Source organism: Diadema antillarum, unplaced genomic scaffold (assembly GCF_040938485.1).
Source record: "Diadema antillarum isolate AM-2024a unplaced genomic scaffold, OU_Dant_1.0 seq00000326_RagTag, whole genome shotgun sequence".
NCBI lineage: Eukaryota > Metazoa > Echinodermata > Echinoidea > Diadematoida > Diadematidae > Diadema > Diadema antillarum.
In genome coordinates this window covers 1,384,866-1,399,669 of record NW_027271344.1, presented here as the reverse complement: position 1 = coordinate 1,399,669, position 14,804 = coordinate 1,384,866, and the positions used below count along the sequence as shown (strand labels likewise).

The window sequence follows — 14,804 nt, the reverse complement described above, 5'->3', positions numbered from 1 at the left end:
GCAGCGAATCCACACAGGAGCCACCATCATTGACTTCGGTCCGTATAAGGAGGGGATCCGTGAAACCAGACGCAGTCTCCGCGGAACATTTCCCCGACGACCAGAGATACAGACCGATCTTTCGGTCAACAATCTTAACTGATTTGGTTCAAATTCATGCTAGTGAACAATAGTACTGTCTAGTATAATCTAGTACAACCACTTGAGTCATCGTAAATCCACAACGTTCACTTTAGTTAGTAGGCCTTACGCATAATAGCGAGTAGTCTAAAGTAAACTCTAACGTTTGTTTCTCTCACACTCCACACAGCCACTCAGGTACAGGTCACTCTCGCTCTCTGCGGGTTGTCAGGTCAAATCGATACTTACATGAAAAACGACACGTGGGACTATCAAGAGCAAATAATCACGTACAAGATGCCGGCAGTATTAGTAATCGGAAACGCTTTTACGATCTTCATATTATCAAGCAAGACAACGATACGAATAACACACAATTCATATATACAAATTATTTACAAATTCATCGTAACTCCAAAGTTTAACGCATTATTACCTCCACAACAGAAGATGTACAGGAAAGTGCCACGTAAGTCGCGCAACGGCGGCGGGTGTACCGAATGTTCGACTGGTTTACCCTGTACTATACTCACGTACGATCGACGCGACGCGATGTACAATGGTTATATACGCAGAACCTGAAGCATGCATGCAATCGAATGGTTCGACGTTGGTAGGATTTCGCTGTCCGCTTTTACATGCACACACTACGCTAAAGGTTGACGTGGCTTATCGGTGGTAATGTGGTGTTATGCCAAGTTTGTAACTGATAGTCTCATTTCAAGCGCCTCATCTCGCTGGTGTACAACACATAAGTCAATCTCGCGGTGTGGTTCGGTGTTTAGGGGCCGTAATGTTTTACAGAAATCAGTTGATGTACATATCAAATCATATCCATGCACATCCAGATTCAAAATTTAGGACAGTAAACACTGGAATACACAACAAAAATATTTATTAGTATGCTAACGGAGTAGTATAGCAGGGCCAGCGGAACCGGGGGCCGGGGGGGGGGGGGGGGGGTTGGGCTCGGGGCCCCGCTTTCTTTATTTTTTATTTATTTATTTTTTTTTTTTTGCACCAGTATGTGTCACCAATTCGGCCCCCACTTTTTTTTTTTTTTTTTAAACTCCGGAAGGGTTTTTTTTTTCTTTTTTCTTTTTTCTTTTTTGCTTTTGCATGTTTGCTCATGAAACCCGGAAGTGCCCCCCCCCCCCCCCACTTTCGAAAACATGACGCCGGCCATGTACTATACATGTACTCCTATTTTTCTAAATAAGAACTCCCGTTATGCGTCATTCCATGCTTCGTGTTCATCACTCCGTGTTCCAGGCCGTATGATAATTTTGAAGGACCATTACGGCGATCACTTCCTCCATGATCGAGTTGTGACCTGTTTGGATTTTTATGTAGGATGCGCATGCATATGTCTCCTTTTTTTTCTTACAAAAAATCCCCTTATCTTTGATTTTCGCCTGCCTCTGGACAGTGGCGTATAGACCAGGCTTTGATCTCGGGGTGGGGATTACAGAATGCGAGGGGCGGCCAGACGGGGGGGGGGGGGGGGGGGGGGAGGGTAGAATTGCGTGACGATCTGATGCACACTGTCAGTGGCGGAGTCAGGCTGGCCGGGGGCGCACGGGCCACGCCCCCTCCCCTCCCCCCCCCCCCCCCCCCAGTGCCGTATACAACGCCATTATAAAGAGAGTACCGAGAGTCTGACCAACTCGTAAATCGGACGCCATGTCGTTGCCCAGCGTTACGCGTTACAGGGTTAGCGTGTCAGGGGCGTCACCAGCTTTTTTTTTTTTTTTCAAGGGGATGCATTTTGACGCTAAATGTACCGAGATTTTTTGGACAGACATTTGGAATTCAGGAAGCTCTAAATCCCCAGACTTTTATTGATTTCAATAAGGGAAACCAAGCGGGGAAAGGGAACCGGCGTAGGTCGGATTTCATCTCTTTTTTGGGGGGGGGGGGGGCTGTTAGTATATATGCGAGGGAGCGAAGCGACCGAGCCCGAACGAACGGAGAGAGCAAGGAGGGAGGGTGTGGGAGGGGGTTGTCCCCCCTCCCACGGTGAGAACTTTTTGCATTTTGATGTTGTAAATGGTGTAATTTGATGCATGTTTTTGCTTGTTTTATCGACTTGAAACAGTCCCACTTGTTTAAGGTCGCAGTATATTTTGATGTAGATTATTATTGAACAATTTGCCTACAAAATAGTATCATAAAAAAAATTTCCGGTTTTAATATTTACACTGAATATCATGAACGCGACCAAGCAAGAGCGAGCGGAGCGACTGAGCAAGGGGGAGGGTTTGGGAGGGGGGGGGGTGTCCCCCTCCCACGGTGAGATGTTTTTGCATATTGATGTTGTAAATGGTGCAATTTGATGCATGTTTTTGCTTGTTTTATCGGCTTGAAACAGTCCCACTTATTTAAGGTAGAGAGTACATTTTGATGAAGATTATTATTGAACAATTTGCCTATAAAATAGCATCATCCAAATAAACTTCCTGTTTTAATATTTACACTGAAAATAATGAACGCGACCAAGCAAGAGCGAGCGGAGTGACCAAGGGGGAGGGTTTGGGAGGGGGTGTCCCCCTCCCACGGTGGGAAGTTTTTGTATATTGATGTTGTAAATGGTGCAATTTGATGCATGTTTTTGCTTGTTTTTCGACTTGAAACAGTCCCACTTGTTTAGGGTATAGCAGTATATTTTGATGTAGATTATTATTGAACAATTTGCCTATATAAAATAGTATCATCCAAATAAACTTTCTTTTTTTAATATTCACACTGAAAATAATGAACGCGACCAAGCAAGAGCGAGCAGAGTGAGCAAGGGGGGGGGGGGGGGGCTGGGAGGGGGTGTCCCCCTCCCACGGTGGGAAGATTTGCATATTGATGTTGTAAATTGTGCAATTTGATGCATGTTTTTGCTTGTTTTATACTTATAAATCGACTTGAAACAGTCCCACTTGTATAAGGTAGCAGTATATATTTTGATGTAGATTATTATTGAACGATTTTGCTTATAAAATAGTATCATCCAAATAAACTTCCTGTTTTAATATTAACACTGAATATCATGAACGCGACCAAACAAGAGCGAGCGGAGGGAGCGAGAGGGGAGGGTGAGAACTTTTTTTTTCATTTTGATGTTGTAAATAATTATGTGCAATTTGATGCAGGTTTTTCGTGTTTTATCGACTTGCAACAGTCCCACTTGAAGGTAGCAGTTACATTTTGATGTAAATTGTTATTGAACAATGTGCCTGTCAATGAAATCACTTAAAGGAGACCTCCCTTTGATTTTCAGATTTTTACATTGAACAACTGTAAATTAGTTATTCTAAGGACAGAGTTTCAGAATTTATGATGATTGGGATGAAGAATAAGAAAATTTTCAAAGTTTAGAACAAATTGCAATGAACAAAGTTGATGACATGGCAGAGTCACCAAAAGAATGCATGAGTTGGGGCTCAAGGAAGCAGAACAAAAGAAGAAGGCATGCAAAGATTATACACAGGTGAACTCGCAAGCAAGCCGTATTGTAATGGAATTACACTGCTACATTTCTGAAATATGTGAACCTCCTATCATGTCATCATCCTTGTTCAGTGTAATTTGTTTAAGGTTTTTCAAAGTATTGTTTCTTTGCTCAAGAACCACAATAAATTCCACAAATCTATGGAGTTGTCCATCTAACATATGTACTACATCATGTGAAATTATGAAAATCGTCTGGAATGTCCCTTTAAATAAACTTCTTGTATTAATTCTTACACCAATGTCATGAACGCGACCTATAATAGTCTGAGCAAGCGGAGCGAGCGAGGGGAGGGTGTGGGAGGGGGTCGTTCCCCCTATAAGCACGGTGAGAACTGAAATTGCAATTTGACGTTGTAGATGGTGCAATTTGGTGCATGTTTTTGCTTGTTTTATCGACTTGAAACAGTCCCCCTGGATAAGGCAGCAGTACATTTTGATGTAAATCAAACAAGAGCCAGCGGAGTGAGCAAGGGGGAGGGTATGTGGGAGGGGGTGTCCCTCTCCCACGGTGAGAACTTTTTGCATTTTGATGTTGTAAATGGTGCAATTTGATGCAGGTTTTTGCGTGTTTTATCGACTTGACAGTCACTTAGGTATACATTTTGATGTTGATTGTTAATGAACAATTTGCCTATAGAATGGTATCATTTAAATAAATTTCTTGTATTAATTCTTACACTGATGACATGAACGCGACCGAGCTCGAGCAAGGTGAGCGAGCGAGGGTTTAGGATGTGGGAGGGGGTTGTCCCCCTCCCATCACGGTGAGAACTTTTTGCATTTTGATGTTGTAAGTGGTGCAATTTTGATGCAGGATTTTGCGTGTTTTATCGACTTGAAACAGTCCCCCTGGATAAGGCAGCAGTACATTTTGATGTAAATCATTATTAAACAATTTACCTATAAAATGGTGTAATCTAGATAAACTTCTTGTATTAATATTCTTTCACTGATTATGAACGCTGTCTGTTAAGCAATCAAACGGAAAAAAAAAACATGCACACGGGGGTGTCATTATAAAAGGGGCTTTTCTCCTCTCAAACAAAGATGATTTTGTATTTTCAGACCTCAATTTCAGCGATCTGGTGCAAAATTTTGGTGCAATACAACTCTACTTGAATTTTTTTTTTTTTTTTTGCAGCCCCTCCTAAAAACGATATAGGGTTTTTTTCGGTGATATATTAATGGCTCTTATTGCAAGTGTGCATCATAGTGAGGTAGAGCTATAAGGGGGAGGATATGGGAGGGGGATATCCCCTCCGGCTCGACGGAGCTTTTGAGTTTTTATAATTGAAATAAAGCGATCTGAACTTGAGCACACTTTTTGTGGAAAATCCGGAAATTGTCATTTCCCAAAGTGTACTAAGTCTATAGAAGGGACAAGGCAATGGGAGGGTGGTAAGATACCTCTCCCATATTCGATTATATTTTTTCCGCCTTCCAAATCCCAGGTCAAAATCTTGGGGGGGGGGGGGGACGCCTGCCCCATCGCCCCCCTCCCTTGGCTATTACGCCATTGGGAAAGGGCTAATTGTTGATTGAAAGGAGATAATATCCCCTCCCCCACGACAGAAATTGTGCATTTTTTTATTAAGTATATAAAGTGACATAATTGGTGCATGCACACTTTCGATGAAACATTTGTAAATCTGTCAATCATATATACAAAATAGGTGTATTAGGTCAATGGAAAATAGACAGAACGGGGGAAGGCGTGGGAAGAGGTATCCCCGTCCCACACGAGAGAGACTTTGCTTTTTTAGAATTGAAATTCAGCAAACTGCCATCTTGCGCTCACTTTGGGTGAAATAATTTGGACAGATCTCTTACAAAAAAAGCAAGAAAATATTTTCGTCTCGGGAATTATTATGTATATTGTATAGGGTGGGGCAGATATGGTGCGCTTGCCCCTGTAACATTTTATGGAGGCAACCTTTTTTTTTTCTGTCAAAAAGCAAGAAAATCTTCTCATCTCACCAATTGTTAATTATGGGTGGGGGGGGGGCAAAATTATAATATGCTTGCCCTTCCAATGTTTTGATGGGGTTTTTATTTTTTCTGGCAAAAATGCAAGAAAATCTTCTCGTCTCGGGAATTCGTGGGGGTGGGCAAAATGATATATTTGCCCCTCCATCTGCGTTTACTACAAACCAAAATTGTACTGTCGCATACATCCACACATCAAACAACTATTGACAACTATATTAGTAAAAAAAAAAAAAAAAAAAGACCAGCAAAGAGAACCAAAATGTTTGATATACAATAAATCACAGAATACATTTTAAATGATTCTATGCCAAAGTATGCCAAAATTACATTTGAAACTAGAAAGTATGTGTGGGAGAAACTGCAAAAAATCTAATGATTTACTAGTGGAGATAATTCCTCTGAAAAAAAAAAAACAGACAAAACTGTAGGCATACACACAACAGAGAAATGAAAGGAAAAGAAAGGAGAAATACAGGAAAGAGAAAAAATTCAACTCAAGACAGCTATCATCTCCCCTTTTGGAAACATTTCTCCCATGATTATTGAAAAAAAAAATTGCGTTGTATGCATTTCCGTCGCGCGTTCTTCGTGTACGTAAAGCCAGGCTGACACTTGCACGATTCTGCGGCACGCATTGGCACGATTCGAATCGTGCCAGTGCGCAAACTAGTCGTAAACTGGCGTGTAGTGTGCGTAGACCCGTCGTGACCTGCGTGCCATGTCGGGACGAGAATTTTGAAATGTTCAAAATTTGGGTCACGACTTGCCACGACAAAATCGTGGCCAAAAGTCGTGCAAGTGTCAGCCTGGCTTTAGAATGATAACAATCCCATACATGCTGTACTTTAGCATTGGTACACACGACATTCGCACATACGTCGTGAGAACTTCGCACAAATTGCGCAAGAATGGTTTTCAGCTTCATTGTCGGAACACATTCGAAGAAAAACTTTTCCGAATGTTGGATTTTGCCATTCGCGTCCTTCGCAAATCGTTCGCGTGCTCCGTGAGGTACTACATGGCTCCGCAAAGATCACGGGACCACTTTTGACCAATCACAGGCTTCAAAACTCATAAGCCGAAAATCGAGTTGGCCAGACTCTCTTTATATACGGCACTGGCGCCCCCTCTTTATCTATGTCTTTATCTGTGTCTTTTTGCTTCTCACATATTATGTATAGTTTTTTAGGTTTGTCTTTGTTGCTGTATTTATAGCACACTAACGCTCTTGCTAAACTCACTTTAAGAAAGTGCTTACAGTATGAGAAATTGATTATTATTCAAATTGTTTTTACAAATTTCTGATATCTTTGCACCCCCGCCTGCTCTCCGTGTATATGAGTGGCCTAGGCCTTTGTGCTGAGAAGCCTGCTAAATGTACATAGCTGGGTTGGCAAGATTACACCATAGACAGCGGTTGGCAGGTTGAGTAATGGACCAGTGCAAAGGACAGTTTTTTATGTTTATTTCATATATTTTTTGAAAAATATTTTGTTTGTGACAAGTGTGATAAAAAATATAAAGTGGTGTCTAAAAATAAAAGAATAAATTGTTTGGCGTGAAATATTCGAGTTTTGAATGCAACGCCAAAAATTATAACAACAACAACAACCTCTTTATCTATTTATTTTTTATGCCAAACCCCCGCCACACGTAGTGTGAAAGGGGTATATAATCATCGTGATGTTGGTCGGGCGGTCGGTCGGTCGGTCGGTCGGTCGGTCGGTCGGTCTGTTGCAAAATCTTGCGAAGCGAACTCCTACAGTTTTCAAGCAATTTAAATGGAACTTAGGGTAAATGATGATATTGAGGTATAGATGTGCAAGACATGTTTTTTTGTGTGTGTGTGTGTTTGTCGGACAATGCGTTGGCATGGTAACCATAATTTTACCAAAATCTTGTGGATTGAATAACTTCCATAGTATTTAAGCAATCAATTTCAAAATTGGTATCTATGATGATCTATAGGTGTAGTTATGCAAGACACTCTTTTTGTTTGAACTTGACAAAGCGTTGCCATGATAACCGCATGTTTTCTTCGAAATCTTGTGGAGTGAACAACTTCCACAGTTTTGAAGCAATTGAAATCAAATTTGGTAGGCATTATGGCCTTGAGGCATAGATGTGTAACGCATAATTTTTGTGTTTGTCGGACAAAGCATTGCCATGATAACCACAATTTTGCCAAAACCTTGTGGATTGAATAACTTCCACATCATTCAAATTTAGTACATCTTTGTATGTATGATGATCGGGAGGTGTAGTTATGCAAGACACCAATGTGTTATAGTAATATAAGACAAACGTGTTGCCATGGTAACCACTCATTTTTTTAATCAAATTGAACCATTTTCTATGAAGGTGAAGTTTGGTGTGTATGATGCTCTTTAAGTGTAGTTTTGCAAAATGTCCTTTGTATTTGTATCGGACAATGCGTTGCCATGGTAATCGCATGTTTTTTTTCAAATCCTGTGGAGTGAACTTCTTCCAGTTTTCAAGCAATTGAAACCAAATTTGGTAGGAATTACGGCCCTGAGGTATAGATGTGGAACACATAATTTTTGTGTTTGTCACACAAACCATTGCCATGGTAACCACAATTTCACCAAAACCTTACAGATTGAATAACTTTTCCATCATTCAAGCAATTAAAGTCAAATTTAGTATGTATCATGATTTTGCAAGACACCAATGTGTTAGTTTAAGGAAACTGTGTTGCCATGGTAACCACTCATTTTTGTAACAATATAAACAATTCAAGCTATGAAGGTCAAATTTGGTGTGTATGATGGTCTTTAAGTGTAATGATGCTGGGGAAAGCATGTTTCCATTTGCTGTAAGTTTTACACTCAGTGTCAACTGTGTAATTGTACAGTAAACTGAAATTATTCTGTTTCCAATTCGACAAGTGCACTAACTTGGTATTAACGTAATTGCCCTTATGACATCACATACTATGAAGCAACACTAGGGGCGGGGGTATTAATCACCTTCAGTGATAATTCTATTTTTTCTTTTGTTAAAGCAAAAGAAATAAAAAGGAAAATGCGGGGCGGGGGGCGTGCGCCCCCTTATTTTGCAGTGCCTCCGCTTCACGGAATTCCTGGATCCGCCTCTGCTTTTTGTGGAATATTCAGAGAATTGTCATTTCCCAGTCTACCAGGACTATGGGGACCGAGCAATGGGATCCGTGAGAGGTACCTCTCACATATGCGAATAGAGCTTAGTTGCATTTCATTAGAACTGAAATTCAACGACCTGGCGCACACTTTTGGTCACATCTGGAAATTTATGGATTGTGGAGGCCTCCGCAGGAGAAGAGTGGGGGAAAGGGGAGAAAGGTGGGGGAGGGGGTAAGCCCTATTTCCCCACATTTCCACATTTCCACATTTCCACATTTCCCCACAAGCCCTATTTCCCCACAAAGCAAAATACAGAACATATCGAAATACATTAACCACATTAATCCGGGCATCTCGAAAGCGATATTATTCAGACATATTAGAATCAAATAAGGACAGTAAAACCAAACTGTGGCGAACTATCAATGACCTTATTAAGAATAAAAAGAAAGAACTCCCGACCGTTATTTCCGAAAATGACCAAGATGTTAACGACCCTGAAATCATTGCAAATTGTTTTAATAAGTTCTTTACCAACATAGGCCCCAATCTCGCCTCAACAATACTTCCAAACGCTGGAAATTTTACAGATTACCTTCCTGAAAGTAATAATAATTCTTTATTTTTTACTCCCACGAATGAAAATGAAATACTGAATATTGTTCGATCTTTTAAGTCGAGTAGATCATGTGGCCACGATGGATTAAGTATGCACTTACTAAAACAAATAATATATTTTTTAGTAACCCCCATAGTACATATCTGTAACTTATCATTATCTACTGGGATCTTCCCAAATTCTTTAAAGATTGCGAAAGTAATCCCTATTCACAAAAAAGATGATGCGTCCCAAATAAAGAATTATCGTCCAATTTCATTATTGCCCGTCATTTCCAAAATCCTTGAAAAGATTGCACATGAACGTTTGTATAAGTTTCCAGTTGATAACCACATTTTAAATCCTAACCAATTTGGTTTTCGAAAAGGTTTTTCTACAGATTTTGCAATCATTCAAACTTGTGACAAAATTATCGATTCTATTGCGAACAAACAGCACGTGATAGGAGTTTTTATGGACCTGAGCAAGGCCTTTGATACAATAGACCATGGAATTTTATTAAAAAAGCTACATAATTATGGCATAAGAGGAATAGTTCTTTCCTGGTTCCGAGATTATTTATCCCAACGTCAGCAATACGTAGCATTTCATTCAAGTACCTCGTTTAAGTCATATATTACTTGCGGTGTACCACAGGGATCCATTTTAGGACCTCTACTTTTTCTTATATATATCAACGATATTATAAATTCTTCAACCCTTCTCACCTATGTATTATTCGCGGACGATACCAGTGTCTTCTACTCTCACAACTGTTTAAACACACTAGTGGATACACTTAATTCTGAGCTTGCAAAAATTTCTACATGGTTTAAATGCAATAAATTATCACTAAATATAGATAAAACGTGTTTTATAAACTTCAATACTTCACATTTGCAACCGATAATGCCTAATAACATTATTATTGATGGTATGCCCATTATTGGAAAAAAATCAACCAAGTTCTTAGGGGTAACCCTTGACTCCAATTTAAATTGGAATAACCACATTGATAATATAACCACATTAATATCTAAAGTCATTGGAATACTTCGGAGATTAAAATATTTTGTAACGGAAAAAGTACTCACTATGTTATACAATGCATTAATCTTACCGTATATTAATTATTGTAATGTTGTCTGGGGAAACTGTAATAAAACCAAAGTAAATGTTATTTTTCTTTTACAGAAAAAGGCAATAAGAATATGTACTAACTCACATTAGGGGAGAGCGGGGAGAAGTGGGACATTATTTCAAGTTCGCCGATTTTCTTCTTATATCTTTTTATAGAAGAGATGATTACACTTCCTTTCGGGCTTGCATGAAGGTTCATATGGTAGGTAACATAAAGAGCTATAAACTGGGGGTGGCACTGTTTTCAATTTTCTGCAGTTAATAAAAAGAAAAAACCTTATTTTGGGGGAGAAGTTGACCCACCCGTGGGTCAAGTGGGACAACGGCAAGGGAGAAATGGGACGGTGTTTGTAAAGTGTGTCATCCTATAGAAATGTCGGAAATGCCAAAGTTGGAAGGCGTAATGAAACATTGGTAATGAAAACAGTCAAACATGCTTTAAAATGATCTTTATTTTAACAAAACAAGTTTGAACAACATGTTTGAAAATCTGAACTGTTTTACATGTAATGCTATTATTAGGGACAAATGGGACACGTTGTCCCAACTGTCCCTCACATGGCATATACATGAATATGTACGACTGCTCAGTAACCACGCAGGCATTTGTCAAAAACAAGTTATATTAGTTGCATATCAATAAGGCTCACCACCAGCTTCAATTGTGTCCTTGAAATCATGAATACAAAGACAACAGGTTAATTAGCCTGATTTCAAAAAAATGTCATATTTTGGGGAAAATTTTCAATAGCAATTTATACATACTTAGAATTTGCCGAGCTGCATGGCTTTCTTAGTGTGATGTATGGTTGCTAGGGGCTTATTGTAGATATAAGCCAATCGCTGATTGGTTGAACAGTTTTTGATTCAGAGAACGTGTCCCACTTGACCCACGTCCCAACTCACCCCGCTCTCCCCTATTTAGAACATACTGATCCATTATTCCTTAGACTAAAAGTTCTTAAAGTTGACGATATACACAAATTTCAAACAGCAATATTTATGTTCAAATACACGCAAAATCTACTCCCACTCTTCCACAACGCATTTTCCCTTAACAGGGATGTCCATGCTTACCCCACGCGCCATCATAATGATTTCCATTTGAATAACCCTAAACTCCTATTAGCTCAAAAATCAATTCGGCATAACGGGCCTGATATTTGGAATTCACTCCCTCTCCACATAAAACAGTGCACATCTCTCTATTCCTTCGGGTCTAAGGCAAATACAAAGAAATATTTCTTGGCACAATATCATACGGTACAGTAATCATTAAACATGTACCTCTTATACTCAACAACAAGGCAATATTTTGGTCCACCCCCTTTTCCCTTTCATTACAAAAAGTCTACACACGTCGGCGGACAAACTCTTAATGAGGTATGATGTCATATTTTCATTAACATACAACCAATTGAAACCCGTTGCTGGTAGTGTATAATGAATATTCATTAATTGATCACGCGTTGACCTCATTTGCATACAAACACAGGTCAAAGATATTAGCCAATCACGAGCTAGCGCTGGACGGCTGGCTAGCGTGGTCGCGCTCCGCGAAATACCAGCATGCGATGCGCGCAGCTAGCTGTATTATGCATGCACTGAGGGGATAGCTAGCTAGCTAGCTAGCTATACTAGTAATATAGCTAATGTGACTAGATGTAGTTGTATACGTATAATGCATGCAACACAAGAAAGTAAGAACTTATTTCATATTTGGACTTCATCGAGTAGGGCCCTAGACCTCTATTCTACAAGTACGAGACTACTTCATTCTGGAACCAATGAATGAACACCCAACCCAAAGACCAAGGAGAAGATGTGCTTCATATTGCATCGGATATTTCAAAAAACTTCAAGAACTTCCAGAATTAGGCCTACCGCGGAGACCCAGGAGAAATCAACTGCAGTGCAAGTGGAACAAAAAGTCAGCATTTGATGTCGAGGTAGGCCTAACGTTAAACTCTACTAAACATCATTCTAATATTTTGAAGCATGTTTAAGTATTGTCTCATGTAACTGTTAGCGCCGATGTAGAATATAACGAATCAAACTAGTGTAATTTATAGAGGGGATTAAACTAGTAAAAGTCAAAACTATTTATGCATTCATCAAACAGTCACTAGTAAAAACAGTCAGTAACACTAACAGTGTAGATCTACTGTAAGGTAGACAGGCCCGTAACTGGGGGGGGGGGGGGGGGTTCAAACGAGCCCCCCCCCCCCCCCCCCGCGCGCTAGCGAGCAGGGTCCGCTTGAACACAAAAAGTGAAAACTTCTTCCCAAAGCTCCAAATACGACAGAAGAATGATTTTTAAATCAACCAAAATAAAACAAAAACAAAAAGCCAGTATGATCCAAGCTCGACTCGATTAACGTCTCTTGCGCTTCCCCATATTCACTGCCACAAAAGCCCTTTTTACACTTGTGTTTCTTAACCCCGGACTTTCTCTGACCCAGGACTATCGTTAGTCCTGTACCAATTTTTTCAGCTTTTACACTCGCCAATTAGTCCCGTACTATCTCTTGTCCGGGGCTAAGGAGAAAATTTACCTTTTTACACTCGTATTTCTTAGCCCCGGACTTTCCAAACCACATGAATATTCGTGATTACGCTGTGTACTGTACACGTACACGCACGCACCGGCAGCACTTGATTACCTCATTTCTGATTGGTCAGTGAGGGTCGGACTTCGTCTCCGTCGCTTAGCCCAGATTATTTTTTCGTTCTATTTACACTCACTTGCTTGGCACCGCAATTTGCGGTGCTCACCCTGCTATTTTGCAGGGCCAGATAGTGTGGGATTATCGGTGGGGCTAGCCCACTTTCAGAGACTCCAACTCTCCCGTTTTCGACGGGAGATCTCCCGCCGAAAACCCATTTTTGCAAAATCTCCCGTTCTCCCGTTTGAGATTTAATTTCTCCCGCCCTGGCTCTTTGTCTCCCGTTGGAAAGGATTTTTTACATATTTCTATCGTATGTTGAAAAAATAAGCCTTAGATAGCACCAGAGAGCATCTAGATCCCTGGGAAATTCGCGCTTCGCACACATCAACTTTGAGTCTCCCGTTTGCTAGGGGTTTCAGGCAGGAGAATCTCCAGATCAGAAGGTACTTTGGATTGGAGTCTCTGGGCCTGTTTATTGATCATCAAACTTCGCAGCCGAATGGCTGAATTGCAATGACTTTGTGTCAACGGCGTAGCCAGAATATACTAGTACACTGTAATAGGGGAGGGCCGTGGGGCTGTGGATGGAAGGCTGGGCAGCGTCTAGTGTCCCCTTCCCACAGTTTAAGAGCTCTTTGGATTTTGATGTTGATAATGGTGTGTAACTTGGTCACGGGGTGCATGTTTTGTGCATGCTTTATCCACTTGAAATAGACCTCCTGTTTTAAATAAGGTTTCTATAGCAGTATTTTGATGTAGATAGTTAAACAATTAAAACAAGGGTTTCATTTAATTAAATTTCTTATAACTTTAGAAGCGTTTTAAAACCAGCAGATTACCGTTAACCAAAGAGTCTATAGTATCTAGGGGCCTGTACTAGTAAGCATAACACCACCGGTGCGTGTCTTCTTTTGATCGCTAGCGAGCGCGCTCTTACAGCAGGTTGCTTGCTAGCTGTATGTCAGGCGCAGCTAGCTCTTCATCGATATTTCGTCATGTTCTGTAAACTCCGCCCATAATTTCCAGACCACGGAAGGGTGTCTTATCTAATTTGAATAATCCCGCGCTTTCGTACATGCTGCTCGATTGGCTACAAGTTGACGGTAGCGTCGTTCTGAAAATTGATTGGCTAGTCTGTGTGTAGACAACGTCAACCGCGATCCCTTATTTGCATGATACTTTCATATAAATACCTGTGCTGTCGCGTTGTCGCGCCACATCACATCAGTATCATCACGTATTGTTCGCAATGCCTTCCCAGCGTTCACCCCAAAAGCGTAGCCCAACGAAGCGCAGCCCCCAGAAGGGTGGCAAAGGAGCCAAGCGTGGCAAGGCCTCCGGCCGTCGCCGAGCCGTTGTGAAGCGACGCCGCCGTCGCCGTGAATCATACGGCATCTACATCTACAAGGTGCTGAAGCAGGTTCATCCCGACACAGGCATTTCCAGTCGGGCCATGTCCATCATGAACAGCTTCGTGAACGACGTCTTCGAACGGCTGGCTGCTGAAGCGTCTCGCTTGGCGATGTACAATCGCAGAAGCACTCTGTCCAGTCGCGAGGTGCAAACGGCCGTTCGCCTTCTCCTTCCCGGAGAGCTGGCCAAGCACGCTGTTTCTGAGGGCACTAAGGCTGTCACAAAATACACAACTTCACGTTGATTGCCCAG

The 14,804-nt window shown here is 41.0% G+C and overlaps 2 protein-coding genes across 2 annotated transcripts in view; one reads left to right on the top strand and one right to left on the bottom strand.

Annotated features, from left to right (window-relative positions):
* Window positions 1-662, bottom strand: part of LOC139730689 (protein transport protein Sec23A-like) — a 92,593-nt gene extending 91,931 nt beyond the window's left edge. Inside the window, exon 1 of the mRNA XM_071641556.1 lies at window positions 557-662. The gene's annotated coding sequence lies outside the window, so the exon portion shown is untranslated. The remainder of the gene's footprint in view (window positions 1-556) is intronic.
* Window positions 663-14,388: 13,726 nt separating this feature from the next.
* On the top strand, window positions 14,389-14,804 carry LOC139730658 (histone H2B.1, sperm). Its single transcript, XM_071641518.1, has one exon. The coding sequence runs from the start codon at window positions 14,389-14,391 to the stop codon at window positions 14,794-14,796; it is 408 nt and encodes a 135-aa protein (XP_071497619.1). The 3' UTR covers window positions 14,797-14,804.

Coding starts and splice junctions, on each gene's coding strand:
- LOC139730658 (XM_071641518.1), top strand. CDS start 14,389: ATGCCTTCCCAGCGTTCACCCCAAAAGCGTAGCCCAACGAAGCGCAGC.